At 35.9% G+C, this 26,457-nt stretch overlaps 1 protein-coding gene across 6 annotated transcripts in view; it reads left to right on the top strand.

Moving 5' to 3' along the window:
* Positions 1-26,457, top strand: part of SLCO1B3 (solute carrier organic anion transporter family member 1B3) — an 86,323-nt gene that overhangs the window by 7,368 nt on the left and 52,498 nt on the right. The window contains exons 1-4 of one of the 6 annotated variants that reach the window (XM_072765866.1): positions 16,802-16,839; positions 17,592-17,657; positions 18,417-18,584; positions 21,827-21,973. In XM_072765866.1, the coding sequence (XP_072621967.1) occupies positions 18,534-18,584; positions 21,827-21,973 (198 nt within the window). In that variant the 5' untranslated portion in view covers positions 16,802-16,839; positions 17,592-17,657; positions 18,417-18,533. Of the gene's footprint in view, positions 1-5,657; positions 5,716-16,707; positions 16,840-17,591; positions 17,658-18,416; positions 18,585-21,826; positions 21,974-26,457 lie in introns of those variants that run through there. The other 5 variants (XM_072765868.1, XM_025995136.2, XM_072765869.1 and 2 more) reach the window with 5 other exon arrangements.

Genomic DNA, 26,457 nt, shown 5'->3' with positions numbered 1-26,457 from the left:
GAAACCTAAAAGACCACTTATGTATAATCCTTATATATATATATTGCATTTATATATAATGCATATTTCTTCTGGATCTATAAAGCATTTTAGTGTGTATATATATATTTTTTCTAATTCCACATAACCTTAAGATTAATATTTACTTCCATTATAGATACAAAAAAATCTGATCCTGTAAGAGTATTATATGAGTTTAACTGACTAGCTAAAGTTGTAGTGTCAGGTTTTCACAGAGCAGAAACTTAAAACCACAGCTCTGATGCCTAGTCTAGTGCTCTTGACACTCACCATATGTAGTTGAAATTTCTTCAAAGCCCCAAACCAGCAGACGTAGTGATATGATACAAGGTACCATATATCCAGGATGTTCAGTTTTGATTTTGACAAAATCAAGTTTTCAATTCTATTCTACAATATTTGGCTGTATCTAAACAAAAGTAGTTTGCCTGTGTTGTTTTCATTTTTCTCTTTTCTTTCTAGTATAGATTTCTAGGCTGGGTAAAGGGCTTTACTTGTAAAATATATATATTTATATATTTGGTAGTTCATATACTGCAGAGAACCTCACAATGATCAAGGGACACCATACCTACTACCCTAGTAATCAGAGAGTCAGCCCTGCAAGTGATTTTAAAAGTCATTAGTTAACAGATAGGAGGATCCGGACCACAGAAGTGGAAGTTCTTATAGCCCACAAAGTCAAGTTACCTCCTAGCAGTGTGAGGTTGCTACCTGACTCATCGCCAGTACCTGTCGTTGGCCAACCTGAGTTGAGAATCAAGGCCTTTGAAGTTCAAGATAGACTAATGGGACAAAAACTGGTGTGAGAAACTATATAACTTTATAAATAGAGCACCCATACTAATACAGCATATAATCTTTGACATCATAGATATGTAATGTGACCGGGGCCTTCCCAGGCCTTACATTATTACTAAGCAGAGCTACCTCTCTCATCTCTCATTTTCTCCTCTCCACCCCACTCACTTTGTTCCACTCAGGATCCAAAAACCCTAACTAAAGTACTATGTGCTATCCTTTTCTATCCCATTAATCTTATTTCTCTTTATATTGCTCATATATATACATATATATCTCCTCTTGCTCATTTATCTATTGCCTGCAAGTTCCACAGTGTGTCAAGGAATAGTTGTCTCCCACTGAAATGATCTTGGCACAGAATGGGTACCCAGTGACTGAAAGAATGAAAAATTACAGATCTGAGAGAAATAGGATAACTGAGTAAAAATCTGAGATGAGGAAGGCTTCTTCTCCATTAAAAAAAGAAAAAAGAAAAAGAAAAAAACCAGTTTGTCCTTTAAAAATATGTGTAAATAGATATCACATACTGGAAGCTAACAAACTTTTGACCCAATGTTTTACATGATGAATTTTTACAGAAAGGCTTTATTTATTAAGGTATTATTTACAACTAATGGGGGCTTTACTACTGAGGTTATTCAGGTGCATCTACACATAAGACCCTTTAATAGATTGCATTTTCAAACATTCAGCCTCCAACATCAGTACGACTCAATCTTAGATTATACAGTGCTTTAGGCCAGGTCTGGCTTGGATTAAATCCATATTTTAAAAATTCAGGCATTGATTTATTTCATGCCTAAGGCCAATGTGATTGGAACATACTCCATGCTTCATAAGCAAAATCCAAAGTAGTGAAATATTCCAATTTCAAGACAGAAAAGTATTCAGGAGGCTAACAAGTGCATCTGTTTTGCCTTATTCAGAAATGCATATTAAAAAAAAAAAAAAACTACCAGAACCCTGGCCATTTTGAAAGTACTTAGTTTACTGCAATTCTGTTTGTGATGAGTGTTTATTGTACATTTTTAAATGGAGTCTTTGCCATTATAAATCTGGGTCTGGATTGCCTGGGAGCTGGCAAAAATGCCGTCTGTACATGGACATCACATCACCTACTCTCCTGTCCACTTTGCCATACCTCAAGGAATGCAGTCACTCTCATGGTAGGGGCTCCCGGATTCTTTGCCTTCATCAAAATATTCTGCAGTCCCTAGGAATTTGTCAGATAGCCAGGGACATTAATTGCTGCTCATGTGTGGCCCTGCTCCTGAATGCTCCCTACTACCTGTTATTTCCATGCCTCCTATTCTCCCAACTTGTAAGGACAAGGTAGCTCAAGCGCTTGGCTTCTGTACACAGGATACTTATTTAAGCCCTGGGTCTGAAATAAAGTGCTGCTTCAGTTTCCAGCGTTTTTTTCTTCTATTGCCTTCCCATTAGATGGTAAGTTCCTTTTTCTTCCACTATTGAAGAAAAAAAAAATGATGGGAGAAAGAGGAACAACTCCTTCCTCATCTTACAGTTCCCTCTAGTTACGATTTCATCCTTCTTCTTTTATTATTACCTAGTTTCCGAAAATAGACTGTAGAATATTAATAGTAAGTTGTTATCAATCACTAAGTACAGGCATTGTGCTTCTATAAATATATAGTTTCAATTAATGATCTGAACAATCTAGAGGTGTATATTGTGATCCCTGTGTTACAGATGAGAGGAACACTGAGGCTTAGAGAGGTTAACCAACTTTCAGAAAGTCACAAAGAGTATACATAGCTAACCCTGAATTCAAATCTGCCTTCTCATTGCTTTCTTAAAAATACAGAACGTTCCTATCTTCCTTTCTTATACAACACCAGTCCTATTGGATTATGGCACCATTCTTATGACCTCTTTTAACCTTGATTGCTTCCTAAGAACTTAATCTCCAAAAGCAGTTACACTGAGTAGTAGGGCTTTAATATATGCATTTTGGGGCAACACTCTTCAGCTATAGCACCTCTTTTTTAATATAAGAGAGAATAACCAGACACACTGACCACAATAATAATTTAAAGTAGCAGTCAGGGGCCCCTGGGTGGCTCAGTGGTTGAGCATCTGCCTTTGGCTCAGGTCGTGATCCCAGAGTTCTGGGATTGAGTCCCATATCGGGCTCCTTGCGGGGAGCCGGCTTCTCTCTCTGCCTATGTCTCTGCCTCTCTTCTGTATCTCTCATGAATGAAGAGAATCTTTAAACAAAATAAATAAAAATAAAAATAAAAAAATAAAGTAGCAGCCAATACAAAGTGCCCATATTGTTTTTAAACTGCGATAAAATTTACATACCATAAAGTTCAATAGTTTAAAGTGTACGAATCAGTGGGTTTTTAAATATGTTGAAACATCATGACTGTCTCATTTTAGATCACTACCCCGCCCCCCAAAACTCATTGCTCATTACTTATGAGCAATCACTCCCCACTCTTTCCTACCCTGCTGCTACCCCTGTCAACCACTAATCTACTTTCTGTCTTTATGAATTTGTCTATACTGGACCTTTCATACAATTGGAAATATGAAAAATGTGACCTTTTGTGGCCATAATTGTTTTAAATACTTCAAAATTTCTCTTATTTGATCTTCCCAACAACAGATAAGGCAGGCATTATCTTTAACAGATGAGAAAAAGTGAGATACGGTTGAGTAACTGGGTAGCAGAGTTCCTAAGTGGAAGAGCTGGACTTTAAGCCTTAGGCAGTCTGTATTCGGTCTGTGATCTCACTATAATATGTTTCTACTTCAAGGAGCTTGATCATTATCTTTAGAATCATCAATAATGGGCAGAATAACAATTGGATACTGCAGGAAAATAAAACATCTATGGCTGAGTGAATGACACTATTAGGTTCAAGTTGGCATGACCAATATGGAGTAGGATCTTGATCTGAGGTGATAGTAAATGAAGCAGATTCAACTTCTTTGGAAGAGAATAAGCTAACTGGAACTATGGTCAATGGCCTAGACAACTAGGATCATTTCTAGATGAGTGGAACATGATAAGGAACAAGGTTATGTTCAGGATATAACATGTTATTTGTCCTCCAAGAAGGAAATAACAAAATAAGATTAAATTTTACGAGACTATTGGTCAGTTATGTTCAAATAGTTGGAGATACATGAGGTGCATCCTCTTAGGCACCGAGATCATAAGAAAATATGGTAACTTACTATCACAATGTAAGCGGAAAGAGATTAGAGTAGTTGTTAACAGTAGAAATACCAGTGAAAGGGAATATAAAGGAAGGGAAAAGAAATGTTGGGAAATATCAGGAAGGGAGACAGAACATAAAGACTCCTAACTCGGGGAAACGAACTAGGGGTGATGGAAGGGGAGGAGGGCGGGTGTTGAAGGGGAATGGGTGACGGGCACTGAGGTGGACACTTGACGGGATGAGCACTGGGTGTTTTTCTGTATGTTGGTAAATTGAACACCAATAAAAATTAATTTAAAAAAAAAAAAAAAGAAATACCAGTGCATTGGATGTTACCTGGAGCCCGCCCATGAGCCTCGATTCCTGGATATTGTATAGGAACACTTATCAGAAACCCTACCCACAAGAGATTTGTGTATACAACGTTCAAGAACTCTTAATTGAACACTTTGCTATTGACAGTCTCTGGAAGAGTAGGTATATGGAGGACAACAGAAGAAGAGAAATGAGGGATGAGAAGCCAGTTACCACCTGTGTTCTTTTCCTCTATTGCTACTATACAAAGTATCACAAACTTTGTGGCTTGCCCCAGCACAAATTTTTTCCCTTCTGGGTGTTGAGACTTCAAGTCTGAAATCAGTTCCACTGGGGTAAAGTCAAGGTGTTGGAAGGGCTGATTCCTTTTGGAGACTCTGAAAGGAGAGTCTATTTTCTTGCTTTTCTTAGCTTCTAGTGACTTACTGTATTCCTTGGCTTGTGGTCTCCTTCTCCAAGTTCAAAATGTGTAGCTTGTCTCTGCTTCTATCACCGCATCATCTTATGATTACATTCAGGGTCAATCCAGATTATCTAGGATACTCTCCCCATGTTAAGATCCTTAATCGCATATGCACAGTCCCTTTGCCACATAAGTGAACATTTTCAGGTCCCAGGGATAAGGATGAGGATATCTTTGGAGGTCATTATTCAGCCTCCTACATCATCATTCTCCACTGCCCTTCAACTTTCCTTTATACATTACATAAATTTTACAAGGGACACTGCTAAGATAGCAAATCTTGAAAAGAGACCCATTTGAACTCCTATTTAATCACTAACAGTTTTGTTGAACAGGTATTTGATAGATATCCACCAGGTATCCCGAACTCTGTTAGCCTTTGAAGCAAAAATTGTAGATATATTCCTGCCCTCATGGAGTTCACAGGTCACATTATCTCCTTTACCAAAGCATATATGCCCTTCCCCTTACCGCTTTTCTTGCTTCTGTGAATTTGCCCTTCTTTGTCAAGTCCTACATTTCTGACCCTAAACTAGATAGCACTATCTTTCTTAGAGGATGGGACAAGAACAGAATTCATTTAAATATGTAACACGATTAGTGTATTAGCATTAGAAACCTCAGACGATGTTTTCCTCTTCAGTTATTACGTTTACTTCACCCAACCTGAAATTATGTGGAAATGTAATATCCCAGGCATGGGTTAAATTCATGAAGGCCCCTAATCTCCTTTGAATAGAGATTAGTGGCTGTATAAATATTGCCCAAGAAAGAGCTAATCCTTGGAGAATGAGGACTGGTTTTACTGCAAGCGCTAAAGGACTACCTGATGTGTGAATTGTTTATAGTATTCATCTTTACAGATAGGAGTCTGCTTCCACCTACTGGCTGGAGAACTTCACAATCATCAGGACCACACTGGTAATTTCTACTTGGATTTTTGTATTTGTTTCTGATTTACAGACATAATGTCTGCTCCTGCCCACCTAGGCCTTCTTTACTCCCAAACTAACCAACTCTTTCTGGTCCTACCTTCTAGAGTAGTTGATTAAACTAATCAATGTGTTGTCTTATGAAAATTGTTAGGTAGCTATAGATAGCCAAGGTATCTAAGAAGACATCTAAAGCCAGGAGGAAGTCCGTGGGATACAGAACACACTAAGAGAAGCCTAAGGAAAAGGAATAAAGTGATCCAAGGAGGTAGGGGCATGACTGGAATTTCAGGGGGCCTGGGGTTAGCAGTAGTTGAGGACAGGAGAATTCCGTCACTCCAAAGACAGTCTTGGGGATTGTGAGAGCAAACAACTTGAAAATTCTATAGGAAAGTTGTAATTTCCAGAAAAAACTCATTTGTTTTGCTGTCAGAAATGTTAAGAATCTTTCAGAAAACAAGGATTTCTATTACATAAAGCCAAATATTATACTGGAGCTATTCAAGAGAATACAAACTCTTGACATTTGAGTATGAAAAATATTATTCTGAATTTGAGCCAGAGACTTAGAAAGAGTTGAGGGAAAGAAGATTTGTATCATATGAAATATACTAAAAGACTGTGTCATATAGTCTCATAGAATTAGCATGAATGTAGTCTGTAATCAAATAAGTGCAAAAATGAAACAGTGAGATTTCATTTTGCAACTAATTGTGAAAGATTGAAGGAATATATGATTGATGGATATGAATTAAGAGGTGCAGTATATTTAGAGGCACTGTTACTGATATATTCTTTTGGGAAAGCAATTTGGAAAGTGAACTTTGAAAAGCTTATATTCTGATTTGGTAATTTTGATTCTAGGATATACACCATAGAAATAATTATAGATGTGTTTAAATATTTCCATAAAAGTATTCATTATAGTATTGTTTAAAATCAGAAAAAGTCTATTGTAATAGCTACCACATATTCAGTGATTATGGTGTTTCTGACACTGTGCTTGATCCTTGATCTTGAGAGACAACAGGAAAGTAGAGAGAAAAGAGAAGGAGAAGAGAGGAATAATATAATAGAAGTAGTAGAGCATTGCCTATCCCCTATGTTTCCTAACAGCCTAATGATTTGGTATTTCAGGACTTGGAAGGAGGTAGATTAAAAGTAAAAGCCTTAGGAATGGTGTAACTAAGATTCTGTGACACTCATAGGAAAAGGCCATTTTTCCCTCTGCTCCACTTCTGGCATGATACAAACTGGTACTCTGAAGTTATGCTGTCCAGTAAGGCAGACACTAGTTACATGTGGCTACTTATATCTAAATTAAAGAAAATAAGAAATTCAGTTTCTTGGCCACACAAGCTACATTTGAAGTGCTCACTAACCACACATAGCTAGTTGCTACTACATTTGAGAGTGCATATATAGAACATTTTCATCATCGTACAAAGTACTTGCAGATAGCACTACCCTGAAGACTCAACACAGATAAATAACTGTGAGTAGAAATTCTATGCCTTGTTGAGCAATGGGAAAAATCTACCCCATTTCACTTCAGTCTCCCCATCTTGGAGCTAGCTACTTTCTGGTATTTATCATCACCTGGAACTGCTTCAAAATAATAAATTTAGATTTCCACTTTTCCCCCTCATCTCATTTCCTCAATTATTCCCTGTATATCCTTCTTTCTAACTCATTGGATGTTCAATTTATTGGTCTATCTTCTTTGTATCCATTGGTACATTGACGTCCAATAAAAATATAATGAAGTATGTACTCTGATTAATGCTCTCCATTATTTAAGGAAATCCTAGTCATGGTTTGCTAAGTTTTTATCAGGAGGAATGAAGAATTTTATCAAATGCATTATTTTGTGTCTTTTAAGATGATAATATAAATTTAGGGTTTTTTTTTTATTCTACTGATGGAATGAATTACCTTTATTGACTTTTGAATATTAACCAATTAGTGATTTAAAAATCTCAGAAAACTAGAAATAAAAGAGAACCTCTTCAGCATATATGTACAGAAGGCTACAGCTAGTATCATTCTTTTTAAAATAAAAATTAATTAATTAATTAATTAATTTATAGAACAGGGGGAGGGACAGAGAAAAAGGGAAAGAGAGCACTTCAAGCAGATTCCACACTGAGTATGAAGCCCAAAGCAGGGCTCAATATCACCACCCTGAAATCATGACCTGAACCAAAATCAAGAGTTTAATGCTTGAACAACTGAGGCACAGAGGTGCCTCCTAGCCTCATTCTAATTCTGAAAGACTGAAAACTCCCCCCTAATATTGGGAACAAGGTAAGGCCCTGCTGTCACCATTTCTGTTTTATGATATGATACTCTGGAGATAATACTGCAGGCCTTAGACAATAAAATAAGGCAGGAGAAAAAGCATCCAAATTGTAAAGGAAGAAGCACAATTGTCTTTGTACAAAACATGATAATATGCATTAAAAATTCTAAGAAAAAGGGGAGGCTGGTGGCTCAGTCGATTAAACGTGTGGCCTTAATTTTGGCTCAGGTCATGATCTCAGGGTCATGAAATAAAGCCCTGCATTGGGCTCTGCACTGAGCGTGGAGCCTGCTTAAGATTCTCTCTCCCTCTGCACCTCCCCCTGTTCATGCTCTCTCTCTCTCAAAAAAAAAAAAAATTCTAAGAAATATATAGTTTTTAATCCTCTAGAACTACCAAATGAGTTTAGGATGGTTGCAGGATATAAGTTCAATATACATACTTAGAAAAGTTTTATTTTTGTATACTAACATTAAGCATAAATTGAAATCAAAATAAAATAATTTATAATAGTAGAAAATAGTAAATACATTTACTATTTGACAAAATACATGAAAGACTTATCTTTGAAAACTCAAAACTCTGTTGTGACAAATTAAAGTTTTAAATAAAACTTAAGCAAAGGGGAGATAGACCATGTGTATCAATTGTATGATTTGTTATTATTAGGATGCCAATTATACCAAAACTGATCTACAGAGTCACTGCAACCCCTACCAAAATTTCAGCAGAGCTTTTTTCAGAAATTGACAAGCATATTAAAAAATGTATATGGAAGTGTCAAAGACCTAGAATATCCACAACATTCTTAAAAAAGAAGAACAAAGAAGGAAGGCTTTTATTATCTGATTTCAAGACTTATGAAGCTATCAAACAAGAAAGTATAGTATTGATATAAAAATAAACATATTGATCAATGGAACAGAATAAACAGTCTAGAAATAGACCTACACATTTGTGTTTAACTGATATTTTACAAAGATTCCAATCAAGTTAGTAGGGAAATAATAATCTTTCTAACAAATGATCCTGTGACTCTTGACTCATACCATATACAGGTGGTATATGTATACCATATACATATGGTATAGAACATATGTATGTTCTAGAACAAGATGAGAAAATCTAATTGGCCTTGTTTTGGTGAAGATTTCGAACATAGAACACAAAAGCTCAAAGGTAAATAAAATTAATGAATTAGACTTCATCAAAATTTTAAAGTTCTGACTTGAAAATCTTTGTAAACATATATCCAACAGAGATCTTGTTTGAAGACCTCTAAAAAAACTCTTACAACTCAGTGATGAGAAGACAAATATCCCAGTAAATACTGAGCAAAAAGTTTGAGCAGACCAAAAGGGAGAAAGAGAAAGGGAGAGGGAGGATTGCAATTAAGCACATGAGGATATACTCAACATCATTAGTCATCAGGTAAATGCAAATTTAAAATCAGAATTAGATACCAATATATATCTACTAGAGGGAATAAAATTTAAAAAGACTATTCATACTAATTGTTGATGAAGAGATTGAGGAACAAAACTCTTATGCACTGCTGTTGAGAATGTAAAATGATACAACTCTGTTAGAAAACAGTACAGCATAATATCCTCCAGTTCCATCCACGTTGAAGCAAATGGTGGGTATTCATCATTTCTAATGGGCGGGGGATGGGGCGACCGTGCCGGGCACTGAGGAGAGCACTTGACGGGATGAGCACTCGGTGTTATACTATATGTTGACAAATCGAACTCCAATAAATAAATATTTATTTATTTATTTATTTATTTATTTATTTATTTATTTATTTATTTATTTATATAGGGATCCATGGGTGGCTTAGTGGTTTAGCGCCTGCCTTTGGCCCAGGGCACTATCCTGGAGTCCTGGGATCGAGTCCCCTGACCGGCTCCCGGCATGGAGCCTGCTTCTCCCTCTGCCTGTGTCTCTGCCTCTATGTCTCTCTCTGTGTCTATCATGAATAAATAAATAAATAAATAAATAAATAAATAAATAAATAAACCTCTAAAAAAATTAATAAAATGAAAAAAAAAACAGTAAGCAATTTCTTAAAAATTGAAATGTGCACCTCTCATATGACCCAGGCATTCCACTACTAGGCATTTTTCAAGAGAAATGAAAGTGTATGTCCACACAAAAACTTATAAACAGATATTCATAAGACTTTTATTTATAATAACCAAAAACTAGAAACAACTCAAATTCCTTTAAACAGTTTAGATAAAGAAATTATAATATATTTATACAATGGAATGCTAATCAGCATAGAAAGGAATGAACTATAATATACACAATAATATGGTTGAATATCACAATAATTATGTTGAATAAAAGAGGTCAGAAAAAAGCTATCATTTGTGTGGGTACTAAAAGATGGTGATGGTGTGAACTATGCAGATATCTGGAGAAAATAGATAGGAAGAACAGCAAGTATAAATACTCTGAATATGGTGCTAAATCTTATAAGCCTTAAGGCCATTCTTTGGACTTTATGCTGAGTGATGTAGGAAGACTTTGGAAGATTTGAGCAGAACAGTGTCATGTTACGACCTGTATTGACATGATGGTTCTGACTTCTGTGGTGAAGTTTACATGGGGGAGTGGAGTTGCTGAGTTTAAGGAGATAGCTGAGGTGCAAATTAGAGAGTGTCACAATAATTCAGGACCAGAGTGATAGCCATGATGGTTGTGAGAAATAGATTCTGGGCATATTTTGAAATTAAAGCTTGATATATTTTGAGTAAGAAAGGAGTACAGAATGACTCCAATATTGTGTGTGTGTGTGCACAAGTGCGCACATGCATGTACATGTGTGCTTGTGTACAGCTGGAAGGATAGAATTATAATTGACTGAAATGGAGAATATTGTAGGAGGAGAGGTTTGGGAAGGGAAGATGAGGGGCAAGTCTTTAAAAATGTTGAGTATCAGAGGCCTATTGTCTGTCTAAAAGGAGACAGTGAGCTGGCAATGGAAAAATCCAGAGTAAAGTCCTGAGGAAAAAAATCTCAGGAGTAGCACCTTAAGCAGAGGTAAAAATTTTAGAATTATCAACATATAGAGAGCATTACAGGTATGAGAATACATGAGATCACCAAAATACAATGACTAAATCCTGACATTGTCATGGAAAAACTGGAAGTTACTCATAAAACTCTCATGGAATAAATGGGAATTAAATCCTGAAACATTCTCATTAAGAGGCCAAAGATATATAAAATATTTAGTGAATGAGATGAGAATAGAATAACCAATGGATTAAGAGGAAAAGCACAAAGGACAGTGTCCTGAAAACTATTTCCAGGAAAGGGTGTATTCAGCTCTGAAAAATGGCAAATAGTTCAAGTCAGATAAAGACCACTTCATTATAGCATTTTGGACGTTTATAACTTAGGCAAGAGTAGTTTGGATGAAGTTGGAGGTATAAATTTGATTGAGTGTACTCAAGAAAAAATGTAAGAAAATGAATAGAAAACAATATTATAGATAAGACTTTAGAGAAGTTTTTGTTTTTTAAATAAAAACCGTGGGGCACCTGGGTGGCTCAGTGGTTGAACATCTGCATTCAGCTCAAGTCCTGATCTCAGGGTTCTGGGATCGAGTCTGCATCAGGCTCCCTGCAGGGAGCCTGCTTCTCCCTCTGCTTCTCTCTCTGTGTCTCTCATGAATAAATAAATAATATCTTTGAAAAAATAAAGTAAAATAAAAATAGTATAGAAATAGAATTTTTGAAAATGGGAAAGTGGGAGCATGCTTATTTGCTGATGGGGACACTTTAGAAAAGGAAAATTGATATCCTTGGGAGCACAAGGAGACAATCTGGTGTACAAACGGAGGATGGTCTTAACTCCAACATAAACAGTTCATCAAGGCAAAATATGTGATACTGATGCTATATAAATGTGGTGGAAAGACCTTTTGGAAGTTTTGTTCTTCATTTTTTTGTCAGTGAAATAGTCACCAGCTGAAGGTAAAGATAGGAGAAGATGTGTTAGAGTTTTGAGAAAAGAGGTGAAGTTATAAAATAGAAAACAAGAAAACATGAATTAGGAAAATACAGCATAATACCTATGCAAAATGAAAACCTCATTTGAGTTGTTTTTTTAAAGATTTTATTTATTTATTCATGAGAGACACACACACGGGGTGGGGGGAGAGAGAGAGAGAGAGAGTGAGAGAGAGAGAGGCAGACACGGGCAGAGGGAGAAGCAGGCTCCATGTAGGGAGCCTGATGTGGACTCAATCCCGGATCTCCAGAATCACACCCTGGGTTGAAGGCAGCGCTAAGTCTCTGAGCCACTCAGGCTTCCCTTCATTGAGTTTCTTAATGATAAATTTAAAGTCAACATGTTAAGGGTTTTTCTTCAATCCCATTCAGTAGCATGGATGAATGGACAAAGTAGTCTGAGAGTTGGAGTTCATCAAGGTTATAGTTTTGTTAAGCAATTAAAATGATGTAAAAGCCACTAATGATTTGAAGATATATGGGGAAAAAGTGATTACCATGATGACTAAATTTAAACCAGATATGCAGAAAATGAGGACATGGAACAAGGTGCAGTGACGTCTGTGGTAGAATCAACCAGAGGATTATAGATCCTGATTAGTGAAAGAATTGTTCCATCTAAAGTAGTACAGAGTATAGGCTGGAAAGGTAGACAGTGGTAAACCAATCCTTGAAACTGAAATCATGGGGAGTTACAGTTTTTCATGTGACAAGGTCTAGGATATATCCACTGGAATAAATTTTAAAAAAAACCACTGGAGAAGAGAAGGTTAAAAAATCAATGTTGTGCCCAAGATTGCGAATCCGAGAAACCACTAAGGAGCCTACAACGATGCAAACACACGAGGGTTTATTTACAAGCTTGAGCTTGGGTCCAAGTACACCCGACACAGCGGAGCAGGGACTTGGACCCCGAGGTGGGTTTCAGCTTAGTTTTTATGGGCTGGTCTAGGGGACCTCCAGAAGGGGTGGAGGAATTTCTCAAATTCTGTTTGCATTCTGATATGGGGCTTTCAAGGGCATTGAGCTCTGTTCTTATTAATATGAGACTTTCTGCCACTGGCTTGGGCTCTGTTCTCATTCTAATATGGGGCTTTCTAGTAGGTTAAGCTGTGAGCTGTTTTCTTCCTGTAACTGAAGTAATGTAAATTTCAGCTCTCATTCACAGGGGCCTGGGATGGCTGTACTTGTGCTAACACTGAACTTAAAGTGGAATGGCCTTAATTTTCTCGGCCTCCACAATCAAGAAGCTAGGGAATTAAAAGGATTATCTTCACAATCATTGAAATCTCCAATAATTGTAACAACATTAATATTTAAAGACATTGGCTTTGAACCAAAGCTAAAATGGTCATAGAATAAGGGGGAGTGACTCAGGATTGGTAGATAATTCCATTGGTGTGACCTTCAAATCTATAGATTCTGAGGGAAGCACATATAAACGAGGTAAGGCAAATTGAAAATCAGTCCCTCTGGTAGGGAGCAATATGGAGAATAGTGTAGCCCCCATTGATCAGAGCAGCAGGAAAAGCAGGCTTCAAGGAAGGGGCTAGGTTTAATTTAGAGTAAAAGATGAACAACAACAACAAATTCGGAAAAGAGTCTGAAGTAAAGGGAATTCTACGTGTGATTAACCATAAATTCCAAAAGGCTCAAGAGAAGGGTCTCAGTTCAGGATTGAGAGAGACAAAAACAGGGATAAGCAGAGCCAAATGGGGATTAGACTGCATGTGATGAGAGTGATCAGGAAATCACTTTCTTCTTATAGTGATGCCTAACATAACAGAGATGAAGGTTACGATAAGATTAATCATGACAATGCCAGGCCTTAAGCTTCAGTAAGTAGAGAAATATTGGGTTCTTTCAGTAGTATCTAGCCTCCTGCAGCTGCCTCTTGACTGTTGTCAAGGGAAGTGGGGCAGACAGATGGCAGCATGTTTGCTTTCAGCCTGAATGCTTCTTCTCAAAGCATACCTATAGCACACACCTGAGAGCTCTGGCAGTAAAAATTGTTAGAAAAAAACTGGCAGGTACATATTTTAGAGATATCTTTACTAATTTGATATGAATTAATTGCTTTAAATATTTATAGTACACAAAAGTCATACAGTGTGAGTCCTATTAGGTAGTAGATAGGTAGTGTAAAGCACTTTACATACATTATTTAATTTTTACCCCAAGTAATGTCTTTGTACTTTATAGATGAGGATGTGAGTGCTTAGAAAGTTTAAATAACTTTAAGTTGTAATGTTAGCAAGTAGCAGAGACAAATTCACATTAAAGTTTATCAGATTTCAAGGACCATGATAATGTCATCAGAACTGTAATGATTATCTCTGGAATAGGTATCACTAGATTATTTTTAGTAAATTTTATAATTTTCTTGACCCATGGATGTTACCATAGTATGGTATGAAAGAACTTGAAGGAACTATTGTAACATCTTTCTTCTGATGACCTTATTTCTCTACAATTTGCACAAAAATAGTCTAATTAGTATTTAACCTGTCATGCAGAAGTAAGAACACGGAGAATGCTTTGACCTCTGGAAACATTCTAGGATTTTATCAGAAGGCTTTCATTTAGGGATTAGAAATGTTCTCAGTTAATTTCTTCTGTTTTACCTTCATTCCTTTTATACAATTGTCCCAAAACAAAGTTTTGGGAGGTACCTTGGGTGCAATGGAGGCTTGAAGAAAAAGTCACTAACATGAGAGTGCCTAAACTGTATTTCCACTCTGCTTAAATGTGGGAGTGCCTAAACTATGTTTCCACTCTAAATAATAGGGAAGTCCATAATGTCCTGTAAGTATTCTCTAGTTCTGTTATAATGGTTCTCAAAATCTAGAGTTACATAAAAATTAACCAAGTGCTAATTAAAAAAAAAACAAACTCAAAATCTGTTGTCAGCTGAATCAGAATCTCCTGTGGGGAGATTGGAGGCATGGGGTGGGAGGATACATACTGGCCTACTGTAGATTCTGATTCAGCAAAGGACTATCAGGGAGCCCAAGTCTTAAATGTCTTTGCCCCATTGTCTACATTTCTCAGTTCCCCTACCTTGGGAAATTAGGGATTTCCCAACCCTTCTATCTCTCTGCAATCTCAGATTTTTCCCATGATTCCAGTACTTCCAACAATAAACAAGGACAGAACGAATGTATCAAATAACTTGAGATATAGAACTTAAATAGATATCACTGCAGCTGTACAAACAATTATCTTACAGAAGTGATAAAGGGGGGGTGATGCCTCAGTGGCTCAGTCAATTAAGCTTCAGTCTCTTGATTTCAGCTCAGGTCATGATCTCAAGGTCATGAGATCGAGCCCCACATTGGGCTTGGTGCTGAGCATGAAACCTACTTAAGATTCTTCCTCTCCCTCTCCCCTACCCCCAACTCGTGTATACATGCACTTGCACATTCTCTTTTTCTCAATAAATAAATAAATCCTTAGAAGAAAAAAGAAGTGATTAAGAGGTGATGTTTTCATATATGCATCCTCACATTGCTATATATATGTGTGTGTGTGTGTGTGTCTATATATATATGTGTGTGTGTGTGTGTATCCTTTATAGATAGCTAATATTAATCAACACCATATTAGAATTGCACCAAAGTATCAAGCAAAAAGAACATATTTTATCTTAAATGCTAAGGAACTAATAGACAAATTTTAAAAAATGTTTTGAATTCTTTTCTATAGGGAGAAGTTTTAAATATCTTGGATAACCTGCTGTATTTGTGGTTTTGAAGAAAAAAATATAATGCAATGAACTCAAGCAAATAGATTATCTTTTTTTAAAAGACTTTATTTATTTATTCATGAGAGACACAGGCAGAGGGAGAAGCAGGCTCCCTGCAGGGAGCCCGATATGGGACTCGATCCTGGAGACCCAGGATCATGCCCTGGGCTGAAGAAAGTGCTAAACTGCTGAGCCACCCGGGCTACCCAAGCAAATAGATTATTCTCAGAAATAAAGCTTAATAATTAAACTTTTACATAAAATAATTTATAAATTCTGAGAGATTACTAATATAATGTGGTGTAAAGTCTGTTTTTTTTTTCTTTTTTGTAATGCAAGTATCTGGTTTAAGCTTTGATTGCCAAAGCATTCATTTCAAAGAATCATCCACTTCAAAGAGCACTATCTCAAATAAACATACTGCCAGCCAGACTAGATAAAGAGCCAGGCCACCTCCCCCAGCATGGAGGGATCTTTGTTTTAGTGATCTTGATTGATTTCAACAGCTGATCACTTGGGTCACGTTTGTTTTCTTTTGCTGAGTTTTATGTTTCACTCTTATGTTTTAAATTCACCAATAAGAGTGAGCTGGTAAAACTGTAGACCCCTAACCTCAATCCTAATAAAAGGAGAGCCCCAGGCCTTGCACTCTCTCCTTCTACTCATGACCTTGCTATGTGGCCCCACGTGTGCTGTGTAAACTCCAGGTCCTATAAGAAATAAATCTTTTTCAGAGTTCCCTGATGGTTATTGGTGAAGAACACCTTGAAATCATAAAAAGAACCACCTGGAGGGGTCCAGCCATAACACTGGTTATTAATAGACTGAGACCAGCACAAAATATATAACTTAAAATTCTGAAGCCTGGAGCAGACTGTTAGAGTAGCTAATTTTCTTTTATCTGCCTAGGACAATGACCTAATAAGATGGTTAATCATCATTGAACTGATAAAAAAAAAAAAAAGCCAACTATTTAAAGAAAGGCTTTAACAACAGATAAAGGATGGACTTGTTGCTACTGCTGTAGGATTCTAAGTCCAGGTAAGAACCTTTGACATTCTGTAATTTCAGAGTTTCTTCTATCTGAGAAACTGCACAGATTTCAAGGGGAAAACTTATTTGGATGGATATAATAAATATTACACATTTTATGCTTTGTATCTTCTACACACTTATGTTTAAGCTCTTAAAACTCATTAAGTATTCCTTCTGGAGATGTATGAGACTCTTAAAGATAAAATACAGAAATTTAGACATTCATAATTTAAAAATAACCTTTAAAACCTCATTCTTATTACTTTCTAGATAAGTGGAAATTCAAGTTAAAAAATGGATCTCTAGTTACCTCAAAAATTTTCACAAGGCAGTTATTTTCATAATTACATGGATAATTAGATTTATTCTCTTTTTTAAAAATTTCATCTTTACTGGATAATATGGGGTGGAGAGTTAGTTGGCAAACATCAAGAAATAGGATTAGTCTCAAAGTCTCTCACTCACCTCTACTTACCTGTTTCAACTTATGTGACTAACTCAAAGTGAGGGGGGGAAAAAGTTTTCTAGATAATTTTGTTTTTGACCAAATGAGAAAAAAATTTTGCTTAGCGTGGTTACTAAGAACTCAGTAAATATTAGTTCCCTTCTACAGTTCAGGAAGGTGACTACCCTTATAAGACTATTGTTATTATCAAAGAGAGGTAGAAAATGGGAAAGCCCCCCCCCAAACTCCATAAAAGGTCTAAAAAGTTAGTAAATCTTTCTCTTTTTTCCTCCTCATTTCCATGGATGCATAGTACAAAGTATTCACTTGGCCTGCATTGCTTTTCTATGATCTCTCAAGCAGTAAAAGTTTGACACAGGTAAGGAGAAGCTGGTGAGATTTTGCCCTCCCTCCAACCCAATCAAGCTAGGCAGAACTGGGCTGTTCTGTTGAAGGAAGAATTGCAGTGCTATGTCTGAATGCCTAGGGTTCTGTTTTATAAACATACTGTGTCCCCCAAATTTAAATGTCAGTTGTTTGGGACTCTGAGAAAAAAAAAATATGTACAGGGAAAAATAAGTTAAATTCTCCAAGTCAGGCTTAAAATGCCATGATGAAGTAGAAAGTGTGTGTTTAGAGCCAAACCTAAATTGACATTCCAAATTTGTCGTTGGTCTGGAGTTACTTGTTGCAATTTGGCCTTTCTCAGAAATGAGGGAGGAAAGTGCCTACATTTCCCACTTTTTGTCTGGATATTTTTTTCTTAATATCTAGGTGAGACATGTGGAATAGTAACCTGCCTGGGAAAGTAGTGGAAAATAATAGAGAAAAGTAATGACTGTGTTACAAGTTATATTCTATAGTGACCCAGCTGTGTGGAGAGGTTTTTTTTCAACTGGGAGTAACTGGGGAAATATCTAAGAAGGGTGATTTAGGCAGAATTTCAATGAAGAGGTGAGGAAGAACATTACAGGTGAAGAAAGTGACATACAGGAGGACAGTGTTCTAGGGACAGTTGATTCTATATTGCCTGAAAGTGCTTATGGATCTGTTAGGAAATGAGACTAAAGACAATGGCTGGATTTAGTTCATAAAGAATCTCAAATAGGAAGTGTGAATTTTATTCTGTATGATACAGGGGACCTCTGAAAGATTCCAAAGATGGATATGATACATATAAAATAGGAAGAATGTTGAAAGACAGGATGATCAGCATTTAATCAATTGCAATAAACAGGACCAGACTGGTTAGGTAATGGCCTCCAAGAATATTTGTTCAGTAGCCAAACAACCAAATCAAACAAACGTAAGTAAAGCTAAAGTGTATATATACACAGCTTGTCGATCATTCAGAGAGATTTTTTTTAATAATAAATTTATTTTTTATTGGTGTTCAATTTTCCAACATAAAGAATAACACCCAGTGCTCATCCTGTCAAGTGCCCCCCTCAGTGCCCGTCACCCATTCACAGCCACCCCCCGCCCTCCTCCCCTTCTACCACCCCTAGTTCGTTTCCCAGAGTTAGGAGTCTTCATGTTCTATCTCCCTTTCTGATATTTCCTACCCATTTCTTCTCCCTTCCCTTCTATTCCATTTCACTATTATTTATATTCCCCATATGAATGAGACCATATAATGTTTGTCCTTCTCCGACTGACTTATTTCACTCAGCATAATACCCTCCAGTTTCATCCACGTTGAAGCAAATGGTGGGTATTTGTCCTAATGGCTGAGTAATATTCCATTGTATACATAAACCACATCTTCTTTATCCATTCATCTTTCGATGGACACCGAGGTTCCTTCCACAGTTTGGCTATTGTGGACCATTCAGAGAGATTTGCAATAATATAATTAACTGGTAAAAAATAATTTTGTAACATTTAAATTGTGGGGAAAGATCATAGAAAGAGGTATTTGTGATAAAAATAACATGAAATTTGTCAAAGGACTACTTATGACATTGGGACCATCGTCCTCACTTCACTCAGTAACTGAATAGATACAGGCATGTTTGGACCACGTGGGAAAAATGGAATAACTAGGATTTATTTAGATGTACATAGATGTGGGCTTTTGTACTGATGTATATATGTTTATATACACTTATATACACAAGTGATAATTATCTATATATTTATAATTTCTATAGTTATATATTATCCACTATTATATATATTCATGGTCTTTATATATTTATAATATAAGGAATCAATAAAACCTTACTGAATAAATTAACACAGAAAATATATAGTTGATCCTCAATATTCATGGATTCAATATTTGTGAGTTTGCCTTCTCACTAAAATTTAATTTTAGCCCCCACATCAATACTGCTGTTCTTTCATGTTCATTCATATACCTGTACAGAGTGGCAAAAAAATCTTAATTGTCCAACAGACATGGTCTCAGCTGAGATCAGATAAAGCATGGCTCTGCCTCCTTGTTTTAGCTCTCATATTGTAAACCAGTGATCTCTTCACAATCTATATAGTGCCATATTTTTTTTTCATTTTTGAACTTTTTTTTGTGAATTTGCTATTTAGACAGCTCCAAGCATACTGTAAAGTGCTGGCCAGTGTTTCTAAGTACAAGAAAGCTGTGATGTGCACGATGGAAAGAATATGTGACATATATGTTTCCCTCAGGCATGAGGTATACAGTGCTGTTGGCCACAAATTTGAAATTAGTGGATCAACAATATACATTAAATAAGATGTCTTTACACAGAAGCATACACGAAACAAGGTTATAAATTGATTGATTGATGAAAATGATGTGACCAGAGATACCCAGGAATCTACCCTATATTTCCCCTAGGAGCAATGTTCAGTTTTTGCTAATTGTAATGTTTGCAGCAACTTTATGAAACACAAGTACTGCCAATAATAAGAATCAACTGCACATGTGACATATTAATTATATTACATGACTATAGCCCTATTAACTATCATATATCTATGCTTATGTGTAGTTTCTATATGTAAATATATTAGATACATATGTATTATGTAGACATATATGAATATGAATACGTTTTCTAAACCTGAATGAAGAATCCACTATTCTATATAAAAGAGTAAATCTTAGGAACAAATTGCTAAATTTACTAGTCTTTAAAATAGAGGCCTAATGAAGTAAGTCAGTTACAGAAAGACAGATGCAATATGATTTCACTCATATGTGGAATTTAAGAAACAAAACAAATGAGCAAAGGGAATATAAGAGAGAGAGAGAAGCAAACCAAGAAACACTCTTAATTATAAAGAACAAACTGATAAGAAGCGAGGTGGATGGGAAGACAGGTTAAATAGGGGATAGCGATGAAGGATGAGCACTAGGTATTGTATCTAAGTATTAAATCACTATATTGCATACCTGAAACTAATATCACAGTGTATGTTAAATAATTAGAATTTAAATAAAAACTTAAAAATATAAAAATAAAAAAATAAAATAGAGGCTTAATAATTTACAAAACTATAATTTCTTTTGCATTTTGAGCTCAAAACTCCACTTTTAAGACTTTATCCTACAGATATTATCACAAATACATGATCTATGAAGAAATGTTCTAATATAAAACATTTAGATACAACCTAAATATTTATCACCATTTAACTAGGTAGATAATAGGATAACCTGCCACCATAAGAAAACTGAGGAAGTCATTTATTATAAGTTAGAAGTGTTAATGATATGCTGCCATTTTTGTTAAAAAATGAAATTATCATGTATTTAATTAAAATACATATCATATTTCTGGATAATATTTACCAAAAACTGATATTAGTCCTCAAATAAGAAACAGGATGCTGAGTGGACAAGGGGAAGAATCTTTAATGTATGTCTTTTTGGTATTTTGTGCTTTCAACTACATATATTTTACATATATCCAACTGCACACATTTTCTCCTCAAAATAAAATTGGACAAAATTATAATAAAGTAGAATGGTGATGGTGGTAAAGTCAAGCATGGCTAGAGTCTATTTGAGAGGTACCTAGAGTATGCCTTGCTCTCTTTAACAAATCCAAACTCTATCTGCATTTCAAACCTGGTTCTTGAGGTATCTCTTCCACAAAACCTTCTGAGCTCAGCCACTCATTATATTTCTACCTATTTTGACCATCTACTATGTGCAAGGCACTCCTTGGCACTTTGTAAAATTATAGAGATGAATTAAACATATATTTGCCTTCCTAAATTTTATTTTTGTGATTTAGAATTTTTATATCATCTAGAGTGTGACTCTATACTAATTATTTGTTGTTTCAAATTCTCTTCATAAATCTATCTTCCCAATTAAATTATAATATCCCTAAAGCCAAGACTCTGAATGTGTGTGTGTGTGTGTGTGTGTGTGTGTGTGTGTATGTGTTTTTCCCCCTTTTGTGTCTAGCATTAACCTAGCTTAGTGCTCAGGACATCAAAGACCCTGAATGAGTATTTGTAGATTTACTGATTGATTGAGGTCCACCTTGCAGCTTTTCTTGTTTTCTGAATCATATATTGATAAATAAGTTCTCCTTTTTTCTCCTTGGATAGGTAATCACTTCAAGCCAAGCATCAACAACTAGAACTGACTCATTAGCTATCAGTAGTTCAATGATGGACTCAAATCAACAGTTGAAAAAGACAGCAGAAGTGACACCTCCAAAGGAAAGGGAAACTAAATGCTGCAATGGATTCAAGGTAGAGTTTTGTGTTTCCAAACTAAAACAAGTAGAGGGGGACTTTTTTTTCTAAACAACCAATTTTGAAAAAGGAACATTGCATTTCAAATTAATTTCCAACTGAAACATACCTTGAAATAGTAACAGAATGATCTATGTCTTGATTTAAATACGTTTTTAAATCTGAAAAAGGAATTTCTTTGGGGATATTTCTGATGGCTAAGAATTTATTAATATTAAAAAATTTAGAAATCTTTTGAAATCTTCTCTTTGGTTCTTCATGGACTGAAAGATATTTATAAATTTCAATAAAATAAGTCACTGTATAATGAATAATATATTAAATAATTCTTGGAATTGACCTATAAAGACAGCATATTCATTAGTCTTATAAATCACTTTGTGGTGTTGACCTAAGTAATTTTTTTTCTTATAAAGAACAGCATTTTTTATTCTAATAATTTAAATAATAGCAGATGGTAGAAAAGAGTTTTGTAATAATAATCAAAAGACATGAACCAAACACTTAGTTACTGACCTAGGAAAGCCATTTAATTTTTCATATGCAGGTTAGTAAAACTCTTGTGTATTGATATTATCTTAATATTGTGATACTTTAAGGGTATAGACTGTATTGGGATTTTCATTGACAGAAAAAAATGCTCCCTGAGCAGTGTTGAAGAAACCAAGACTCAAGAAAGTTGAGAAGTTTGCCTAAAGTCATCCAGCTTGTAAATTGAAAACCCTTAAACCCAAGTTAAAGCCTTTAAATCCTCATAGAGAAGTTTTGAAGAAATTTAAAAAATTAATCATGGCTGTCTTTTACCAATACTTTAGATGTTTTCCTCAAAGTTATAGTCTTAATCGCTGAATAAAGATCACAGGAATTAGACTCAATTGCAATAAAGTTTTTTTTTTAAGATTTTATTTATTTATTCATGAAAGACACAGAGAGAGAAAGGCAGAGAGGTAGGCAGAGGGAGAAGCGGACTCCAGGCAGGGAGCCTGATAAGGCACTGGATCCTAAGACCGTGGGATCATGCCCTGAGCCAGGGGCAGGTGCTCCACCGCTGAGCCACCCAGGCATCCCATTATATAAGGTCTCATTTAACTTTGTCCACAGAACATGTTTGCTTGTTTTCAGAGATTACTGATAAAGTCTATTCTGATGAAATATTTGAGTAATGTTTAAGCAGAATAGCAGTCACAAGTAAAAGGTAGTGGTGGATGCAAGTCTAGGGGTAATATGGTACTCTGGGTTCTTTCCACTTTTAAACATTGAGGGTAACATGGCTCTCATTCGCACATGCGCAGCAAAGTGACAGCAATCTGGCTGAAATAATTAAAATTACAAGAATGGTCCCTTGCAGCATATTTGCAAGTTAGTGTGTATAAAGTTTGTTAATTGCAGTCTAATGATTAAGACCAGAGAGTTAGAATAACAATAAAGCTAACATTTATTGAGCACATATTATATGCCAGATACTGTTCCAGTGTTATACTTCTATTAGTGGATTTGTTTCTTACCACAATTCCACTGCCAGATGCTATTATCTCTCTTTTACAAATGAAATAAAACTTAGATACAGAGAGGGCTAATGAATCAGTCCTTCTCCATTGCAAACCTGGTAAGTGATAGAGCGCATGTGAATTTAGGCAGTCTGATTCCAAAACCCATGCTCTCAATTCTACTCTGTATCCTGAAAGTAACTGTGGGTATCCATAATATTGGTACCTTCAAGATGCTCTGGTAGGTTGGGATTCAATGATCTTCCTCATTCTGTATTTTAAAAAAATTCACGTTCAGGGGTGCCTGGGTGTCTCAGTTGGTTAAGTGTCTGGCTTCAGCTCAGGTCATGATCTTGGGGTCCTGTGGTCAAGCCCCACATCAGGCTTCCTGTTCCCCAGGAAGTCTGCTTCTCCCTCTCCCTCTACCCCTCCCCACCACTCATGCTCTCTCCTTCTGCTCTCTCTCTCTCAAATAAATAAATAAAAATAAATTAAAAAATTCACCTTCAGACCAAATAATTCAGTATCAAGCAACCCTAGGATTCTTATACTTGTTTACTACATGCAGGGGCACACACATTTACACACATTGTTATTGACATGTAATACAAACTCAGAAATATATAAAAGTGCAAATAGATAACAGACTTTAAAAAATAACAACAGCATAATATGTTAATTGAATTTAAATAAAATAAAGTTTAAAAAATAAATAACAACAGCATAGTTTGATTCTTTCTTATGCCTTTTCCTCAATTTTTGGACTAAACCAACTACATCATATAAACCCTGCTATATTCTTCATCTTTACACTTGTCATTTCTGAGCTTCAGATTTCTTGTACCTTTATGTTATAATAAAAATTCTTAATAAGCAGTAGTGATACATCATCAACAAAAGACAAATAATAAGGCAAAAGTAAAAGCTCCCCCTTTCTGCCTTCATTCCCATTCCCCCTTCTAAAGCAATCAGAATAACTATCCTTTATGTAACCAACAGTAGTATTCATATCCTGCTGGTCTCCTCTGACTCACTTTCCATATTAGCCATTAGCCATATTAGCCTTTTATTATTTGTCGGACGTGTTGAGCAAACTTCTGACTTGGAGAAGTTTGTACTTGCTGTCTTCCCTTCTGAATGTTCTATTCCCAGATACCTTGCTCCTTCATTTCATTTACATTTCTGTTTAAACGTTACCTCATCCTTGACCACTGCATATAAAATACACTTTCCTATTCATAATTCTTTGATCAAATTTATTTTTTCATAGTATTTATCACCAGCTAACACTGACACACAAAAGCACAAGTATGTTTGTGTGTGCGCATATGTGCTGTTAATGGCTTAAAAATAAATTTATTACAGTTCTGTAATAATCTGATAGTCCTGAAATTCAGAAGTCTGAAATGGCGCACAGTGTACTAAAATCAAGGTGTTAGCAGGGCTGTGTTCCTTTCTAGAGGTTCTAGGACACAATCCATCTCCTTGCCTTTTCCAGGTTCTAGAGGCTGCCCAAAGTTTGTGGCTTATGGCTCTTTTTAATGCAAAGTTGATGGTCAGTCAGGTAATTCTCACGCTGCATCACATGAACACTGACTCTTATGCCACACTCTTCCACATATATTTTTCTTTCTTTTAAAATTTAAATTCAATTAGCCAACATATAATACATTATTAGTTTCAGATGTAGAGTTCAATAATTCATCAGTTGCATATAACACTAAGTGCTCATCACATCAGATGCCCTCCTTGATTGATGCCCATCACCCAATTACCCTATCTCCTCATCCACTTCCCCTCCAACAACCTTCAGTTTGTTTCTTGCAGTTAAGAGTCTCTCATGGCTTTTCTCCCCTTATGATGACTTTCCATTCAGTTTTCCCTCAATTCACCTATGATCCCCTGTGCTGTTTTTTTTTTTTCATATTCCACATATGAGTGAAAGTCTGTGATAATTGTCTTTCTCTAATGGACTTACTTGGCTCAGAATAATATCCTCCGGTTCCATCCACATCAATGTAAATGTTAAGTATCCATGGTTTCTGATGGGTGAGTAATATTTCACCACATATATATCACATCTTCTTTATCCATTCATCTGTCGATGGACCTCTTGACTCTTTCCATAGTTTGGCTCTTGTGGACATCACTGCTATAAACATCAGGGTGCAGGTGTCCTGTCTTTTCACTACAACTGTATCTTTGGGGTAAACACCTAGTAGTGCAATTGTTGGTTATAGGGCAGTTCTACTCTATTTTTAACTTACCTCCCTACTGTTTTCCAGAGTGGCTGCACCAGCTTGCATTCCCACCAACAGAGTAAGAAGGTTCCGCTTCCTCCACATCTTCACCAACATTTTTTTTCCTGACTTGTTAATTTTAGCCATTCTGACTGGTGTGAGGTGGTATCTTACTGTGGTTTTGCTCTGTATTTCCCTGATGCCAAGTGATGTGGAACATTTTTTCATGTGTCTGTTGGCCATTTGTGTATCTTCTTTGGAGAAATGTCTATTCATATCATCTCCCTGTTTCTTGAATGGAATCTTTGTTTTTTGGGTGTTTGTTAAGTTTTTTAGAAGTCTTGGATATTAGTCCTTTATCTGCCATGTCATTTGTAAATATCCTCTCCCATTCTGTAGGTTGCCTTTTAGTTTTGCTGACTATTTCCTTTGCTGTGCAGAAGCTTTTTATATTGATGAAGTCTTAATAATTAATTTTTGCTTTTGTTACCCTTGCTTTTGGAGTTGTGTCTAACAAGAAGTTGCTGTGGCTGAGGTTGCTGTCTGTGTTCTCTAGGGTTTTGATGGATTCCTGTCTCACATTTAGGTCTTTCACTCATTTTGAATTTATCTTTATTTATTGTATAAGAAAATGGTCCATTTCATTCTTCTACATGTGGCTGTCCAGTGTTCCCAACATCATTTGTTGAATGGACTGTCCTTCCATTGGATATTCTTTTCTGTTTTGTCAAAGATTGGTTGACCATAGAGTTGA

This window comes from Vulpes vulpes, chromosome 8, assembly GCF_048418805.1.
Source record: "Vulpes vulpes isolate BD-2025 chromosome 8, VulVul3, whole genome shotgun sequence".
Lineage (NCBI taxonomy): Eukaryota > Metazoa > Chordata > Mammalia > Carnivora > Canidae > Vulpes > Vulpes vulpes.
The sequence above is the reverse complement of the archived record's forward strand: the minus strand, read 5'-3'. Positions and strand labels throughout refer to the sequence as shown.